The sequence below is a fragment of the Chiloscyllium plagiosum genome, unplaced genomic scaffold, assembly GCF_037043375.1.
Source record: "Chiloscyllium plagiosum isolate Xiang-an unplaced genomic scaffold, Cpla_swu_hap1 HiC_scaffold_9, whole genome shotgun sequence".
NCBI classification, from domain to species: domain Eukaryota; kingdom Metazoa; phylum Chordata; class Chondrichthyes; order Orectolobiformes; family Hemiscylliidae; genus Chiloscyllium; species Chiloscyllium plagiosum.
This window is the reverse complement of record NW_028270147.1, coordinates 44,979,087-44,997,549: the sequence shown is the minus strand read 5'-3', so window position 1 is coordinate 44,997,549 and position 18,463 is coordinate 44,979,087. Positions and strand designations below refer to the sequence as shown.

Genomic DNA, 18,463 nt, shown 5'->3' with positions numbered 1-18,463 from the left:
GCGAATTATTTTTATTTATACGCCTTCCTGGGGCATTTTAGTTCTGGGTCAGGCACAATAACTGGTTTCTAGTGCCTGGAGCATCTTGGAAGAAATTTATTTCCTCCTTCAAGCAGCCCAGGCGTGGAGGCGGCAACATCTTCTATATCCGTCTCAGATTCCAAAATACCTTCAACCTTGATAGAGAGGGTGAACCCACAGGTTCCAGAACAATTAGAAAGAGTGTCAAGGAGCTGGGCACGTTTTGCTCCCCCACCATTTGAGTTTGCAGTTTTCATGTAGTCCCCATGCTTGTTCAGGACTGTCGCACCTAGCCAAACTTTACACGTCAATGGACTTGATCTCGTACTGACCATGACTGTTACCCATGCTGGGCCATTCCTGTGGTTCCTACGCCAAACTGAAGTAAACTGTCTCTCTCACTTAGCAGAGTCTTGTGTCCAACACTGCTGTTCCTGATGCCATTTTATCCTCCCCACCAGGTCCAGAAGATCAGATGTAACTTAATGCAGTCTTCTTCCCATTAGCAACTCTGCTAAGCTATCCCTGTAGTTACATGAGGTTCTATAATCAAATAGGAACCAGGGAAGTTTGGTATCTAGTGAAGCTGTAGGCTGTTTCTTTAATCCCACCTTCAAAGCTTGGCCTGTTCCTTCTGCTAGACCATTGCATTATGGAAAGTACGGAGCTATCCTTGTATGTTGAATACCATTCAACTTTAGGAAATTCTCAAATTCCCTGCTGGTAAGCAATGGCCCATTATCTGTGACCAACACCTCCAGGAGTCCGTGTATTCCAAAAGATGTGCTCAGCTTTTCTATTGTCATCCCCGCGTTTGACAAATGAACACAACGTCCAGCCACCTAGTAGCTGTCCATAACGATTAGAACATTGAGCCCATGAAAGGACCTGCATAGCCACCATGTAACCAAGCACTGAAGAAAAGAAAGGGGATTGGAAGTAGTGGCTAGAATTGTTACTCTAAAATAGGTTTTAAGAAATATTCTAATTATAGACCTAGATGAATGGGCAAACCAATTGTAAATGTAAACAGATCACAAGTGAACAATCTTGTGCAATGTTTTGTGTAATAAATATATTGCTATAGAGAGCAAATGCAATCAAGGTTCACCAGACCTGCTCCCAGGCTGGTGGGACTGTCCATGGAGAGACTGGGCAAACTGAGCATGTCTGCTTTAGAGTTTTGAAGAATAAGAGGTGATCTCATTATAACGTTCAAAATACTTAAAGCAATAGGATAAATGCAAGTAAGATATCTCCTCTGGTGGGGGAGAGTAGAACCAGTGAACACTTTTTAACAAAAAAATTGGGAATTCCATTTAGGACTAGAATGAGTTATTCTTGTAATCTTTGAAATTCTGTACCCCAGAGTGCTGTGGAAGCTTAGTTTTTCAGTATGTTTAAATTAAAGGTTGAGAAATTTTTGATAATCGGTAGTGTAAATGGTTATAATGTTGGGTAAAAGGCATTGAAGTGTTTGATCAGCCCATGGTCATGGTCTACTCTTCAAATTATTCTTCAAAAAGTTCACTTCAACTGGTCAAAACCAGAATTGATGAGTATTAATAAATTGAATTGTGGTGCATCATGCAAGAGACTAACACTGACTGCAATCTGTTGTTTTGTAATCAGAGGCTTTGCAAAGGGAGAGGCATCCAGCCCTTCTCAAAAGTTAATTCTCCATCCAGAATTCAATTAATTAAGATGGATTTTACCAGCCATCTGACATAGATCTAGCATTTCCAGATGTGTTCTCTGTATCATTAAATATCTCTTGAAAAGTATTTTTGAAGGTGTATGGTTAATTGTTGGAAATTTTAAATGCAACAATCAAGTGAGATTTGTAGTGCAAAGTTGGTGCCTTAATCTATAATGCACCCCTAAAGATATGTTTCTCTTTTATAATTTTAGATCTTCATTGAGTACTTTGGAGATCTTGAACAAGAGAGTATACAGGACAACTTTATTCTAATGTACGAGCTTCTTGATGAAATTATGGACTTTGGTTACCCCCAGATCACTGAAACAGCCATATTGCAGGAGTATGTATGTTCAGTGTATCCACTCTGTTGCATAAAAAAGAAAGCAAAAAAATTTAATTCTAAAAAAATCCATAATGAGATTTGAAATGTTTCTTTGTAATTGAAATGATAATTTTAAAATAATTTTACTATAATTCTGTCCCTGCTAGTAGACAGAACTAAACTAGACACAGTTAGGTCTTTCCTTTCTGCTTTTTTTAAAAAAAAGCTTAAACCTTCCATTGTTTTGTTTTCACCCTTTTTTAAACTCACACTTTAAGTTTCTGTTGGAGTACAGTTTCATGGTGCCTTGCCTTAATAGCCATTCTTCATGTATGAGCTTTTGTGATTAATTAAGTTAAGTACCTGACTTCAGAGCAACATCACAACCAAACCATCTCCTGTTTACAAATATCATCCGTTTAAGCATAATTTTAGTGGAAGCTACTACACAACTAACAGGATCAAGAATCTGAGATTTTTGCTGGCAGAAAGAATGATTTGACATCATGTCAGGTTTAAGAGAGGTCTTGATTGAGGCAGGATGGAGGGCAAACAGGACCTTAGTAATTTAAATATTCAAGTAAAGCTGTGTGTGAATTACCTCCTCTTTCACTATAACCTGAGCAACATGCCCATTGGTAAGACAGACACAAAAAATTGATTCAGTACCTCAGCTGTTCCCTCTTCCTCCCTGCATAAATTTCCTTTTTATACCTACTCACTCCATTTATCAGTCTTTTACTATTTTTCTGCCTGGACAGGTGATTTGTGGTGCAGAGTGATGCCAACAGTGTGGATTCAATTCCTGCACCAGCTGAAGATACCATGAAGGGCTCTCATTTCCAACCTCGCCCCTTGCCTGAGGTATGGTGACCTTCAGGTTAAACCACCAGCAGTCATCTCTCTCCAAGACAGCAAGTCTATAGTCCAGTAGGACTATGGTGACTTGACTTTGGCAGTGAGTTAACTCAGTTGGCTGGATGCCTGGTTTGTATGACAGGAGGATGTCAACGGTGTGGGTTCAACTCCTGCACCAGCTGAGGTTACTTTGGAGGACTTTCCTTCTCAACCCTTCCCCTCATCTGAGGTGTGATGATCCTCAGCTTAATTTCTGTGCAATCATTTCTGTGAGTGAGCACCTCCCTGGTCCATGCTGGCTTTACCTTTTTTTCCTTTTATAGGCCTTTGAATGAGTATGATCATGGAATCCCTACAGTGCTGAAGCAGGCCATTCAGCCCATTAAGTGTACACCAACCCGATAAAGAGCATCCCACCCAGACCCACCCTATATCATTAGTATTAATGGATCAAAACCTGCAACCCATTCTAAGGGATGAAAGATTTAATAGCAACCTAGGTTTGTTCAATATATCGCACCAGTTGTATGACACTATGATGTTTTGCTATGAATTCTTTGTCCTATGATTCTGCTCCACTAGCTACCTGAAGCAGCAGTGCTCCAAAAGCTTGTACTTCCAAATAAACCTATTGGACTATAACTTGGTGTTGTGTATATCCATCTGACATCTGTCATAAGCACATTTCCTCTCCATCTTAATTTCATTCCATCTTTTGTCATTCAGGGATCTCTGGATTTGTTTGCTCTACTTCCTTCTTCAGTAGGAATACACCTTTATTATGTTTGAACTCTCTCTCCATTATCCTGCCCATTGTTAAGTTGTTTTGCCTGCTGATCTTTGAGCCCAATCCATTGTTACCTGATTGGCATTGACTTTCCCCCAATTAATTATTATTCTTCTGATTTGTTCCTTGTCCTTTTCCCTGGCTAACCTAAATCTTCTGAAACAGTTATCATGGTCTCCTAAATGTTGCCCCACTGCCACTTGGTCTATCTCTGAACAAGGTCTAGCCATATCTTCTTTCGTTTTGGACTGGAGATTACTTGCTATTTTTTTAAATCTCCTAAATAAACTCTTGTCCCACAATCTTTCCTTTACTAATATCCCAGTTGATTAAAGTCCACCATTATTGCCACTCTGTCAGTCTTGTGGCCAGTTCATTTCTTGGATCTTTCCCACCAAGTAATTGCACCAATTATTCCATAGCACCAGTCAAATAGACTCTGTCCATGATTACAATTCTTTCTCCAGTACTGTGATGTTTTCTTTGATCAGTAATGCTATCCTTGTTCATTTCTTACTTTATAATTTTTGAACACCTTAATATCCAGGAATATTCCACGTCCAGGTCTGCCTTTTCAGCGAAATTTTTGACTATTTCTATGTGCCTATCTGTACCTGCAATCTCGCTCGCCACACTCTGTAGCATACGTGGATAGTAACCCTAACTTAGACATTACCAATTTACCCCTGCTAGTAACTCATCTAATAACCTTTTTAAGTATTGATGAGAAAGGATCTGTTGTCAAAGCACTTATCATGACAAAGGGAAGGATGCCAGATTTCAAAGGGAGTGTCAATGTATACTGCATGCGAAAGGATGCTGATTGGTTCACAAGTCAACTCGAGACAAGGTATTGCTATGGGAAATGCATACAGTCCAGGCTATGTGCCTCTTCCCTCTGTGTTTCTGATGAGGGCAAGCTGAAAAGCTTCAACATGTTTTGTTCTTTCAGTATATTTCTCTACTATTCTGCAACTTACTAAATCAACATTGCTGCTAAGAAAAAAACCCACCCATTTACTCTCCACTTCTGTTGATGTCACTTAATTATTGGAAAAATATTCAAACCTGACTTTTTTAAAACAGTAGTAATCAATTTCCCAGATCTTGGGCCATTTTGTAGACAGGGAAACATAGTTGCTGTATTCACCAACTAATCAACTCCCAGCCTTCCTATGAAGTCACAGTTGGTTTGTCTTTTTTTTGTTGCCACTTTCTTAACTCTGCCCCAACTCCAGTTTCTGATTTTGTCCTCGGGTAAGTGACCCTACAGAAGTCCTGATTTCATACCGATTTGCTCAAATTTTGGATTCTCTCCTCGAGCCTGGCCCTCAATTTGTTTTCTCCTGGATGATCCTCATTGCAAGTAAGAGGAGGAGCTGAGGGTAAATGTCTTTCCAGAACAGCTTGTTAGTTAGGAGCAGGAATTTTTTCCCTAAGCCCAAAGAACCAGGCAGCCTTCAATCTTGCAACTTTTGTCTAAACATCCCTCCATCATGATTAGTTTCCCATATGCTGCATTGCCTCACTCAAACCCTGTAACTGAGACTGTCCGGGTCATTTTGGTACTCAACCCTCTGTGAGTCACCATCGGCCCCCAAACTCTCTCATTCTCATATAGACCTAGCTGCCTCTTATAGGCTTCAGCTTTGTGTGGAGCTGGCTTCCTTTCAAAAGGACCTCCAGCCTGTCGACCAAGCCACCTATGAATGCACAAAAAGTTGACAGCAGCTTTGTAATTGAATTCTGGGGGTTATTTGGGAAAGGCATTTTCCAAGTCTCACTAGAATCCTATTTCCCATTGCACAGGACCTGCTCCCAGGCTAAAATTCATTCCTTTGTTTTCAACTCAGCCAGAGACTGAATCTGAATAATTTTTGACCAGCATGACTCTGAAAGTTCTTGCCCTAACCAGCTGAACCACAGGTTGCCAGTAACTTCCGTTTTAAGTTCCAACTTGATAAATTCTTCCTTAGTTACTCAATAGACTGAATTTAAGCCTTTCGCTCAAACTATGTAAGTCTATCTAATCATGCTATTTCTGTTGGGAATTAAAATTTCAAATTGCTAACCTCTCATTGGATCATCATTTCCAGCATTTTATTTTTATTTTTCAGACTTCCACTATCCAATGCTTTTTTCTCCATTATCTGTCTACAATAATTTATAGCTGTTTTCTTTAAAAACTTGTATTGGTAGGTTATTAATGGTCAAGCAAAGTCAGATGGCCTATGAAATTTAGGAATAAAAATAATATGGAATAGATCAGAACACTGAATTGAAATGTTCTAGATTGAATTGGATCAGGTTAGCTCAGCTAAATTGATATCGAAAGACTCCTTGGATTTTGTTAGCCTATAACACATTTATTAATACATACTGAACTCTGAGAAGGAAAATGAGGAAGTGAAGATTGTCCATGCTAAAGAATTACTAACACAAAAACAATGGATTATGTAAGGTGCATTTTGCAGTGGACACTGTTCAGGTGCCTTTTTTGAATGAATTTTGAGGCAGGGTGGTGGGATTAGAGAAATTGATATAATAGAAAAATTGGTCTTCCCAGCTAACCAAACCTTTCAATATTATACAAAAGGGAAAACACAAGCATTGAAGTGAGAAGGTGAGGGAATATAGCCAGTGGCCGGGACGCTAAATGTCTTCAAGGCAGAGATTGATAAATTCTTGATGTCACAAGGAATTAAGGGCTGTGGGGGGATTGTGGGTAAGTGGAGTTGAAATGCCCATCAGCCATGATTGAATGGCTGAGTGGACTCGATGGGCTGAATGGCCTTACTTCCACTCCTATGTCTTATGGTCTTAAAAGAGAACTTGAATGTATTTTCTAAAAACAGTACACTGTAAAGAACCCCTTAGCACATAAAGGTGGAAATGGACAGAATGTTTCCCCTTAAGTCTAAAAATCTATTCTGCTGAAAACTTTATAAAGTTCTTTTCGTTCAGATTTGGATTAGGAAGAGATAACCAAGTGACATCCACCAGGCTCCAATTTGAAGAAAAATAAACAAATTTGATTTGGTTACTTGTCCTTTGTTGTTCTATAGCATTTTTTAGATCATCACTTTGCCTTATGTTCCCCATCCCACTCCTCAGGTTCTCAACTAAGACCTCTTCTGCATTTTCCAACCCTCCTCCTGCTAAAGCTTCACAGAGTTTCAGCTGTTTCAATCCACTTGCTTGATACAATTCTTTGTCTCTGCTCACTTACAAGGAAACCTTGTGAAACCCAAGCTTTCTAACTTGTTTCTGTCCTAACCACCATCATCTCTCCATCCATGGCTCTGCATTGTTTCACTTATCTATTCCGTTTCCTCCTTCCTTCTATACATTGTAATCTCGAAGGCATTTTTAAGTTAATGGCACTATAAAAGCAAACGGTTAGTGTAATAGTTCATTCTGTTTGTAAAGCATTTCATCTTTGTCTGTCATTTTGTGGTTTGACACAGATATATTACACAGGAAGGTTACAAATTGAAGCAGGGAGCACCTAAGCCCCCAGCTGCTGTCACCAATGCAGTATCCTGGAGATCTGAAGGAATCAAGTATCGGAGGAATGAACTTTTCATGGATGTCATTGAATCTATTAACTTCCTGGTTAGTGCATACTTTGGAAGGTAACCTTGGGTATTGATATAGAACAGTTGAGTTAAATGTACCAACATTGCCTGGTTAAAAATGATTAACTCAATAAGAATATGAAAGAATTGGAGCAAAATTAGGCCATACAGCCCCAGAGTTTGTTTTCCCATTCAATAAGATCATAGCCAATCTGATCTTGGCCTCAACTTCTCATTCCTGCCTGTTTCACATAACCAAAGTCCTCTATGCTCCAAGAATCTATCTTTCTCAGACTTGACTATCTTCAATGGCTCAGCCTCCACAACTCTTCAGGGTTGAAATTCCAAAGCTGGCTAACAAAAGACATGGAAATTGCAGTTAAAATGTTTTCTCTGAGCTGGTGAGTCTAGAGCCAGGGGGCACGACTTCAAAAGAAAAGAGATGCCACTTGTGTCTGAGTTGAGGAGAGAGAGTTTTAGTCAGAGAGTTGTGAACCTTAGGGATTCTCTACCCCTGAGGATGATGAAAGCTCAGTCTTTGAGTATGTCAAGGTTGTGATTAATACACCTCTGGTTATGAGTGGCACGCAGGGTTATGGAGTGAGTAAAAGACATTGATTGTATTGAATGGTGGGCAGGCTTAGTGGGTTGAATAGCATATTCCCATTCCTATATTCCTATAGTTGCCATCTCTGTCATTGTTACCAACATGTATAACAACTTTTAACTCAGTCCCTTCCTCTTGCATATTCTGAAGAATATTCTGCATGCTCTCTGTGATGCCCCTCCCCTGAGCACACAGATGACACAGGGAGCTGTCAGTTGTTTACAGAATTGTTTTGTGTGTTCCTCTAACTCTGAAATCTTCTATAACCACTACATTTCTATGCTTTGCTATTTCTTCCTACGTAGCCCAATGATGCCGTTGTCTGGATTGCACCACTTCAAGGTATTGTCACTTCCAGCAGTCAGTATCTGAGAGTGGCACAAAGATTCCAAAGCTGTCTGCCTCTTGCTACCCTTCCAGGTGGTCAATCAACTATTGCCTTTAGCCCCATCTGCCTTTGGGGTGACCACTTCCCCCTCACTGTGTCCCACTGTTCCCTCTCACTCTACTACAGTTCTATCTTGTATTCACTCTTTAATCCTCATGCCAGTCAGACACTGTCCCTTTAGATTTGCTGTTTAACCTCTCTCTGTGTGCTGCTCTTTATCAAGCTCAATCTTTAGTCCTTTCACTGTCTCACATTGTGCCCTCTCCAACTTTCTCTTTTATTATCTCCTCATTCGCGCACTGCTCCCTGCCAGCCTGACTCTTTAATCCTGTCACCACCGCTGCATCACTACCATGGTTAGAGATATGGAAGCTGTCCTAATCTCCATAACTCCAAACATATATAAAGTCATAGCTACCAGTAAAACAGTAACATTAATGAGCCTTCTAAATAACTCCAGACATCTAAAAGTGAATTTTTGCAGGTTAATGCTCGTGGCTGTGTGGTTCACAGTGAGATTTTGGGACAGATTCTGATAAACTGCTGCTTGAGTGGGATGCCCGAAGTCACTTTATGTTTTAACGACAATGCTCTTTTCAACCAGAACCCAAGTAAGTATCCAACGTGAAATGAAAGAAAATGGTAATTTAAAAGGCATAGAATGTCTCCCAAGAGCAACATTTTTTACAATTTTTCCCAGTCACATACCCTGTTGTTAGTAAAACCTGCTGTTGAAGCTTTTGTTTTACCTGCATTTACTAGGACAGACACAAGAATGGCCAATTTCAAGGCAAGCAACAATTTGTACTGCACAAGAAAGGTTGCTGACTGGTTGGCAGGTCAGCTTTGGTTTGAGACGTTGCTATGGAGAATGCACCAGGAAGGTGCTGTTCTCCAGTGTTATTGTTTAATTCAATAAATGCGCAATATAGACAAATTCCATTTGCTTAAAAGAGGATAGGTCCCTTTGTATGAATATATAAGTATATTCTGGAATTGAATGTTGGAGGTTGCTTGCATTGGTGGATCATGATAACAGGTTGTGGGAATCAGTGATGGTCCCTTTGCTTCACTTTTACGACACTGCAGGTTGTGGCTCTTGGCGCCTGGTTCAGTACAGCAGTCCTCTAGCTTTGCCCCAGCTGTCTCCTTGTGGGGGCCTGTTTCTGTTTCAAGATGCCTCTCTTTTGCAGTGTATTAACTGTTCTCCTTGAAGTGACTATCACCAGACAGTTTTATCACAATCAAAACCAAACAGCTGAAAATGTTAACTTGATGGATCATTGTTCCACAAAGCAAAGTAAATTATGCTGGAATTCCTTGTGATGTGTTTTTCTTGTCCAGTTCAACGCTAGTCAAACATGGCTGAGTCTCAAAGGACATGGCTGCTAAACTGGGATTGCAGCAATTGGCAAGGGAACCAACAAGAGGGAAAAGTCTACTTGACCTTGTCCCCACTAATCTGTTGCAGATGCACCTGTCAATGACAACATGGATTGGAGTGATCACTGTGTTGTCCATTGTTCTATCTTCAAGTTCTGGGTACCCTCCATTGCTTGTGTGGTACTACCACTATATTAAATGGCTGATGACTGGCCATCCATGAGGCACGGTGAGCCATCAGTAGAATTGGAATACAATCTGCACCCTTACAGTCCCTCATATACCCCCCCCCTCCACCATTCTCAAAAAATTGGGAAAATAACCATGCTTCAATAAAGATTGCAGGAGGACATGCCAAAAGCAGGGCCAGGTATTAGCGAGTTTTGAGAAGATTTGTAGCTCAGATTGAGGTTTTGGATGTAGGTTTGCTTGCTGAGCTGGAAGGTTCATTTCCAGACGTTTCATCATCCTACTGGGTAACATCTTCAGTGGTCCTTGGGCGAAGCACTGCTGAAAATTCCTGCTTTCTATTTATAGAGAGAAACCCAAACATATAAATAGAGGCCCACTGAAGATGCTACCCAGTAGGGTGATGAAACGTCTGGAAATGAACCTTCAAGCTCAGGGAGCAAACCTATGCTCAGCACCAGGTATACTTAAAAAGAAGTATCAACCTGGTGAAGCTACAACATAAGGACTACTTACATACCAAACAGTGAAAGCAGCTTGTTGATCGATTCCGCTACCAATGGATCAGTTTTAAACTCTGCAGTCCTGCAGAATCTAGTTTGGACTGATAGTTGGCAGTTAAACAACAGGAGTTGGAGACCCCTTTCTTTTTTAATTAGCCAGCATTGTGGGCTAGGGCACCATTTATTCCCCATCCCTAATTGCCTAGAAGGCAGTTAAGAATCATATTATTGTGGGTCTGGCGTCATGTGATGTATAGTCACGAGACTAGATAAGGATGGTAGTTTCCTTCCCTAAAGGACATTAGTGAACCTACTGTGTTTTTTTTTGCAACAGTTGATGGTTACATGTTGCCATTGTGCCAACTCCAATTTTATTGACTTCAAATATCCCCATCTGCCATGGTAGGATTTGAGCCCTTGTCTGGATGTTGGTCTGGGATTCTGGGTTGCTAATCCAATGCCTCTATCACTACCTCATGGCTTTATCTTGATACATCCCAATCCTTTATGATTAGCACACAAGTGCAAAAAAAAAACAAAAGGTGACTTGACACTTTCAGAGTCAAAAGACTGCTCTGGAATCCTTGAATTATCTTAAGATAACACAGTCTGATTGTCTGGTTTGGCTGAAATTGAATTCACAAAATGAATCATATGACTTCTGAGAGCCATTTTGTAAAACGTCATGTGTCCATTTTAAAGACAGATTAGCTTTCTTTACAAGATATATAATTTCCATATTTATGCCTAAGCATATTTTGCTTGAGAAGGAAAATGTGTAACTTAAATCCAGTTTTATGAAGATCTGAAATTTCCATTAGGTCATAATTAAAACCTTGTGTAACAGATTCAACCATTATAAATCATAGTCAAGAACTACTTCTCTGATCTTCTGTTTTTTTTAGAGCAAATTCTTGCTTAAGGCAGGATGTGGAGGTGCCAGTGTTGGACTGGGGTGGACAAGGTCAGAAGTCACATGACACCAGGCAATAGTCCAACAGGTTTATTTGAAATCTCAAGCTTTTGGAGCACTGCCCCTTCATCAGATGAAGGCACTTCAAAAGCTTGTGATTTTAAATAAACCTGGTGTTGTGTAATTTCTGACCTTCCTTTAGACTGGGTTGTTGGCTGGCAAATGTCATTTCTAGAAACTAGAAAGAATTTTATTTTCATAGCTACATTTCAATTTTAAAGCAATTTTAAAGCAATAGACAGATATATTCAGCTCTGGAATCCAAATAACTATATAATATAACGATCCAAGTCCAAGAAGACATTTCTGCCAGAAACATTGAAACTCATGTTGTGTAAAATTGCTTCATTTTAAAAACAATTTAAACTGATTTAACAGCATTTCACTCATTGATAAATGAAGTAAGAGCTTCAATCCTCATCAATAACTCCCTTTTTGCTCTAAAGGAGAAAATGTGGTGGACTTTGAGGACGTAAAATTTCATTCTTGCGTCCGGCTGTCTCGCTTTGAAAATGAACGTGTCATCTCCTTCATCCCACCAGACAAGGATTTTGAGCTGATGTCATATCGCGTCACCAGTCAAGTAAGATATGAATAGTTTTATTAGTATATTATAATAGTGATATGCAGTATAACAAACAAAAGATGTATCTGAGAAAAGAACTGGGCATGTGAAAGAACTTCAATGAATTTGTGGCATATCATATTGCTATATATCTGTCTTGTCCTTGTAACATTTTTACTTAACCAATATACCTGTACACATATACCTGGCAGATTACTGCCATGACAGTACCCCCACAGGCCATTCTTAATGAGGCTGATTTGGGGTCAGGAACACAGAATCTCAGAAGAGATATGGCACAGAAAGAGGCCACTCAGCCAACTCTCTCCAATGGCTCTTCAAATGACAATTAAGCCATAATGCCATTTTTATGTCTTTTCTTCACAACCTTGAATATTGTTTCTGTTTAAATAATCATACAATGCCCTCTTGAATGTCTTAGTAAACCTACCTCCATCATGCTTTCATGCAGTGCATTCCAGACCTGAACCATTTGTGTGAAAAAGTTCTTTCCCACATTGCGTTTGCTTCTTTTGCAAATCACTTGATGCTTTTTGAGTGGGACCAGTTTTGTCCCTGTCTACTGTCAAATCCTTAATAATAATGAAAATTTCATCAGATCGTCACTTTCTCTTCAAGAAGGACATTTCAACCTTTCAATCTATTGTCATAAATAAAGTTTCTTATCCCTTGTAAATCTCTTCTACATTCTCTCCACTGCCTTCACATCCTTCATGTGGTTTGGTACCCAAAACTGTTCACAATACTCCAGGTAAGGTCTAACGAGTGGTCTTGTGCATGTTCAAAATCACGCTTGTTCTTGTATTCTATGCTTCTATTAATAAAAGCTAAGGATACTGTATGCTTTACTTATTGCTCTCTCTACCTGTCCTGCCACTTCCAATGATCTGTAACCACATAGACCAGGTGTCTCTGCTCCTGGATCCCATTTAGTATTGTATCCCTTATTTTATATTGTCTGTCCATGTTATTCCTACTAAAATGTGTCACATGTGACATTTCTCTGCAGTGAGCTTTATTTGCCACTTCATTTGCCCACTTCACCAAATTGTCTGTCCTTTTGAAGTTTTACACTGTCCTTTATAATGCTTTGAAGTTTCATACTATCTGCAAACTGTGAACTTGTCTCCCACACGCCATGATCCAGACCATTACTACACATCAAGAAAACCAAATGTCCCAATGCTAAACTAAGGGAAACTCCAATACAAAGCACCTTCCAGCCTGAAAATGATCCATTGACCATTATTTTATTTCTTATCACTCAGCTAATATTTTATCCATGTTGCTCCTGTCCCTTTTATTTTGTAAGCTATAACTTTTCTCATAAGTCTGTTGTGTGGCACTATATTAAGCATTTTGTGGAAGTCCACTCTCGTCACATCAACAGCATTGCCCTTGTAGACTCTTTCTATTAGCTCTTCAAAAAAAACTCCTGCAAGTTGATCAAACACCATTTACGTTGGCAAGAAAGCCCCCTGAAATTGCCACACAGTGAAAGGAAGTGTCCTACCATCTGCAGTCTTGGGTTGATGCAACACCTCCGTGCCTGCACACTCTTGCACCATCTTTCCCCTCTCCCACTCCATCTCCACTCTGGTCCGCACCCAACCAACCTCCAGGTAATTCCATCCACAAATGTGGTACGGTTGCAGTGGCTACTTGTGCTCAAAGATTGTAAACTGAGAGGGCGTGGAATGCCCTACTGCTAATGTAGTTAATTCAGCCTCTTTGGGAGATTTAAACAATCCTTAGATAAGCACGTGGATGATTTTGGGATAGTGTAGAGGGACAAGCTGAGAATAGTTCACAGGTCAACGCAACATTGAGGGCTGAATGGCCTTTTCTGTGCTGTATTGTTCTATGTTATCATCATTGCTGATGTGTTGAAGGGCCTGTTCGTGGCTGTTCAGCATCAGGAGCTGAGTGGAAGCTTAGTGCGAAGCTGAGTGCGACACCTGGCCATTCCTGTACACCGCTTCTGATCTGTTAAAGCACCTTATTTTACAGTATTCACATACTTTAAATTACATCAGGAGTTCCTTCTTGAATAACCCAAAAAGTTCCCCAGGGTCATTAGGTGGTAAGGACCTGGTCCAACTGCTGGTAACTCCAGAACTGACCCTTCAGTTACTGTCACTGATCCTCTATCCCAGTTGTCACCTCCCCCTACTCCGCATACCTGCCATTGGCATTAAATATGAGTCAAGTCAGATGGAAGATTAATGGGGTGGCAATCTAATAATTGCTGCTACTTCAAATATCTAGGAGAATGTTTAGATTTAAATGCTGGTCTCAACCTAATGGTGAAAGGCTCATCTGTTAATATTTGGGATCCAATTTTATTAATGTGGCAGCATATATTGCTGGGTCTTATTCTGATATAAAAGTAGTACAGGAACAATATTATTGACTGAGATGCTGTCTGAGCTCATAACTGCAAAGCCTTGGATGTGCATTTTCACGGAGTTGACTCTGAGCCAATTTAAAATTACAGGTGGTACCCAGTTCTGGGACTGCCACCTCCACTCCCAATGCCCAGGTTTTCACTGATTCAAGTTGTGAGCCTGTACTCTGCACTTGCAACCTAGATGGCTTCATTGTGCAGGTACACGTCTCATAAGCCCTAGAATGTATGTGGAACTAGACCAGCCTCTCCATCAATCATAGTCCACGTCCCCTTGGAGGTGTTGTGAACCCTAGACTGGATTTAGGAACTTTTGTCTGAAAGGCAAATTCAACGGCCCTTTCATTACCCCCACACACCCTCAATTCCAACCCATGACCCTTTCCACCCCACCAATGATTCCCATACCATTTTTCCTGTGCACATTATAGATAGAATAAATAAAGCATATAGTTGACAGGGTCTGAGGGTGAGGGCTAGAGGGTCCTAACTGCCTTCAATACAGCTGGGTTTGAGTCTTACTAAATTGAGATGGTAAATCAAGTCAGCCCATCTTGGCACTCAGCCATCTTTTTATCCACCAAAGCTCAGCTTCTGGGGTCAGCAGGCCTGACTCCATCCCACAGCTGGAGCAGAAATTGCAACATTTCTACCGACGTAGGCCCAGCAAGTCAGGACCTTTCTTTTGCAAGCTATGCCTTGGTCGCAAAAATCCAGGCCTTCCTCTTGTATTAACTGAATTGGTCATTACAAGAGCAATTAATTTGTTGCAAAATTCCAACAGAATGAATGAAAGATATGTGCATATAACAAACATTATAGATTTAAATATTTATAGGAAAATAGCATTCAATTTAACTTAATTTAATCTATTTAGTTAATTGAATAAACTGCTTGAGAGTGTATTGTATTGATGTGTGCACGTCTGTTCAGGTCCAACCATATCTATTTGTTGAAGCAAATGTGCAGAGATACACACACAGCAGAATAGAAATCACAGCAAAGGTAAGAAATTGATTGGAAAGTAAAGGAATGTTTGGTTTATGGCATAAATAGAATGTTTAATTAGTCTTTTTATAGTTATAAAGCTCAGAACAAGAGACCTGATGGTGTCAAAAGAAAACTCATAATTAAATATTCTTTAATTTAAAAGAAAGTTCTGTTCACCGTTGTTCTCTCCTTAACTCCCTTTACGTTATTGTGAATTGTGAAATAAATCAATTGAAGTGAGTTACTTCCAATAATATGCATGTCACTGCCCTTGACATCTATGCAGCATTTGATAGTGTATGGTGTCAAGTAACCATGGCAAAACTAGAGTCATTGGGAATCGGCAGGAAAACTTTCTGTTAGTTGAAATCATACTTGGCTCAAAGAAAGATAGCTGTAGTTTATAGTCAAACATCTCAGGACGTTTTCCCAAGGAACTCCTGCAACAGTGTCCAATGACCCACCATCTTCAGATGATTCATCAAAATGATCTTCCGTCCATCAGAAGGTCAGAAGTGGGACTGTTTGGCGATGATACCACAATTTTCATCACTATTTGCTCAACCACTGAAGCAATTGACTTAAAATGTAGCAATACATGGGCAATAAGCTTGGACTGATGTTAGGTGAGGATATTAATTATCACTTAAGTGCCAGGCAATGTCATTTTCAACAAGAGGGAATGCAAATACAATCCTTTTAATGCTATTATCATCACCAAATCCCTACTGTCGACACTCTGTGGGTTACCATTGAGCAGAGACTGAACTGATCTGAACAGCTATGTAAATACTGCAGCTCCAGGAGAGGAGGAGTAGCTAGAAATTTTGCAGAATGTAACTCGCCATCTGGCTCTTGAAAGTCTGTCCATCAACTACAAAATACAAGTCAAGGAACAAAGATGGCCTTTAGTAGAGTGATGTGCTCTTCTTGTCAGATGTAGGAAATTAGGGAACGCTTCCATGCTACCACGTTTCCATGTCTGCAGGAAGTGACTTTGGTTGCAAATCCTATCAGATCACATGGATTGGTTGGAATGGCATTTAGAGGCAATGAGGAATTTGCAGGAGCGAGGGGATGTGATGGATGGTAGTTTTAGGAAGGGAGAAAAAACTGCAGATTATCAGGTAGATGGGTTATCGCTAGGAAAGGTAAGAGAAGGGGGCAGGTAGTGCAGAAGTCTCCCTGTGGCTATCCCATCTCAAACAAATAATATCGTTTTGGAAAATGTAGGGGGTGATGGACTCTCAGGGGAACGTACCATGAACAGTCATGTTTGTGATACCAAGACAGGCTCTAATGTAATGAGGAGTATGTCAGGTTCCAAGTGATCGATTGTGATAGGGAACTCTCTAGTCATGGGCACATACAGACGTTTCTGTGGCTGGCAGCAAGAAATCAGAATGACGTGTTGCCTCCCTGGTTCTAGGATCAAGGCTATCTCAGTGAGAGTGCAGAATATTCTCAAAGGGGAGAGAACCAGCAGGATGTCATTGTACACATTGGAGCTAAAGACATAGGAATGAAAAAGGATGAGATGCTGAAGGGAGAATATAAAAAGTTAGGCAGGAATTTAAAAAGAATGTCCTCAAGGGCAGTAATATCTGGATTACTCCCAGTGCTACGAGCTAGTGAGGTTAGGAATAGGAGGATAGAACTGATGAATGCATGGCTGAGGAGCTGGTGCAGGAGAGAAGAGTTCACATTTTTGGATTATTAGAATCTCTTCTGGGGTAAAATTGACCTGCACAAGAAGGACGGATTGCACCTGAATTGGAAGGGGACTAATATTCTGGCAGGTAGATTTGCTAGATCTACTCTAGAAGATTTATACCAGTTGGTGGGGACCCAGGGCGATAAGAAGGAAAGAGATCAATTTGAGACTGCTACAATTGGGAAAAGGATAAAGTCAAACAATCTGGGCTGGCAGGACCAAAGCAGAGAACAAGGTAGGACCAATAAATTAAACTGCACTTATTTCAAAGCAAGAGGCCTAACAGGGAAGGCAGATGAACTGACGGCATGTTAGGAACATGAGACTGGGATATCATAGCAATTACAGATATGTGGCTCAGGGATGGACAGGACTGGCAGCTTAGTGTTCCAGGATACAAATGCTACAGAAAGGATAGAAAGCAAGGAGTAGTGCTTTTGGTAAGGGATAAATTACAGCTGTCCTTAGGGAGGATATTCCTGGGAATACATCCAGAGAGGTTATTTGGGTGGAACTGAGAAATACAAAAGGGATGATCACTTTATTAGGATTATCCTATAGACCCCCCCAGTAGTCAGTGGGAAATTGAGAAACAAATTTGTAAGGAGATCTCAGTTATCTGTAAGGATAATAGGGTGGTTATAGTAGAGGATTTTAACTTTCCATACATAAACTCGGACTGATATAGTGTCAAGGGCTTAGGTGGAGAGGGATTTGTTAGGTGTGTACAAGAACATTTTGTGAGACAGTAGAGGGATGTACCTATTAGAGAAGCTGCAAAACTTGACCTACTCTTGGGAAATAAGTCAGGGCTGGTGACCGAAGTGACAGTGGGTGAGCATTTTGAGGCCAACAACCATAATTCTAATAGTTTTAAAATAGTGATGGAAAAGTATAGACTTGGAGATCTAATCCAAGTTTAAGTCCTAAATTGGAGGGAGGCCAACTTTGACAGTATTAAGCAAGAACTTTCAAAAGTTGATTTGGGGGTGGATGTTTGCAGGTAAAGGGATGGCTGAAAAATGGGAAGCCTTTAAAAATGAGATAACAAGAGTCCAGAGAAAATATGTTCCTGTAAGGGTGCAAGGCAAGGCTGGTAGGTATAAGGAATGCTGGGTGACTAGAGAAATTGAGGTTTTGGTCAAGGAAAAGAAGGAAGCATATGTCTGATATAGATAGCAGAGATCGAGTGAATCCTTAGAAGAGTATAAAGGCAGTAGGAGTATACTTAAGAGGAAATCAGGAAGGCAAAAAGGAGACATTAGATAGCTTTGGCAAAATAGGGTTAAGGACATACCAAAGGGATTTTATAAATGCATTAAGGACACAAGGGTAACTAGGGAGAGAAAAAGACTCCTCAAAGATCAGCAAGGTAACAAATGTGTGGAACCACAGGAGATGGAGGAATTACTAAATGAATATTTTGCATCAGTGTTTACTGTGGAGGAGGACATG

The 18,463-nt window shown here is 40.3% G+C and overlaps 1 protein-coding gene across 3 annotated transcripts in view; it reads left to right on the top strand.

Annotated features, from left to right (window-relative positions):
* LOC122554325 (AP-1 complex subunit mu-1-like) overlaps positions 1-18,463 on the top strand; it is a 50,253-nt gene that overhangs the window by 14,507 nt on the left and 17,283 nt on the right. For all 3 annotated transcript variants that reach the window (XM_043699165.2, XM_043699168.2, XM_043699167.2), the window contains exons 4-8: positions 1,933-2,063; positions 7,158-7,305; positions 8,748-8,874; positions 11,758-11,894; positions 15,238-15,309. In XM_043699165.2, coding sequence (XP_043555100.1) covers positions 1,933-2,063; positions 7,158-7,305; positions 8,748-8,874; positions 11,758-11,894; positions 15,238-15,309 — 615 coding nt within the window. The remainder of the gene's footprint in view (positions 1-1,932; positions 2,064-7,157; positions 7,306-8,747; positions 8,875-11,757; positions 11,895-15,237; positions 15,310-18,463) is intronic.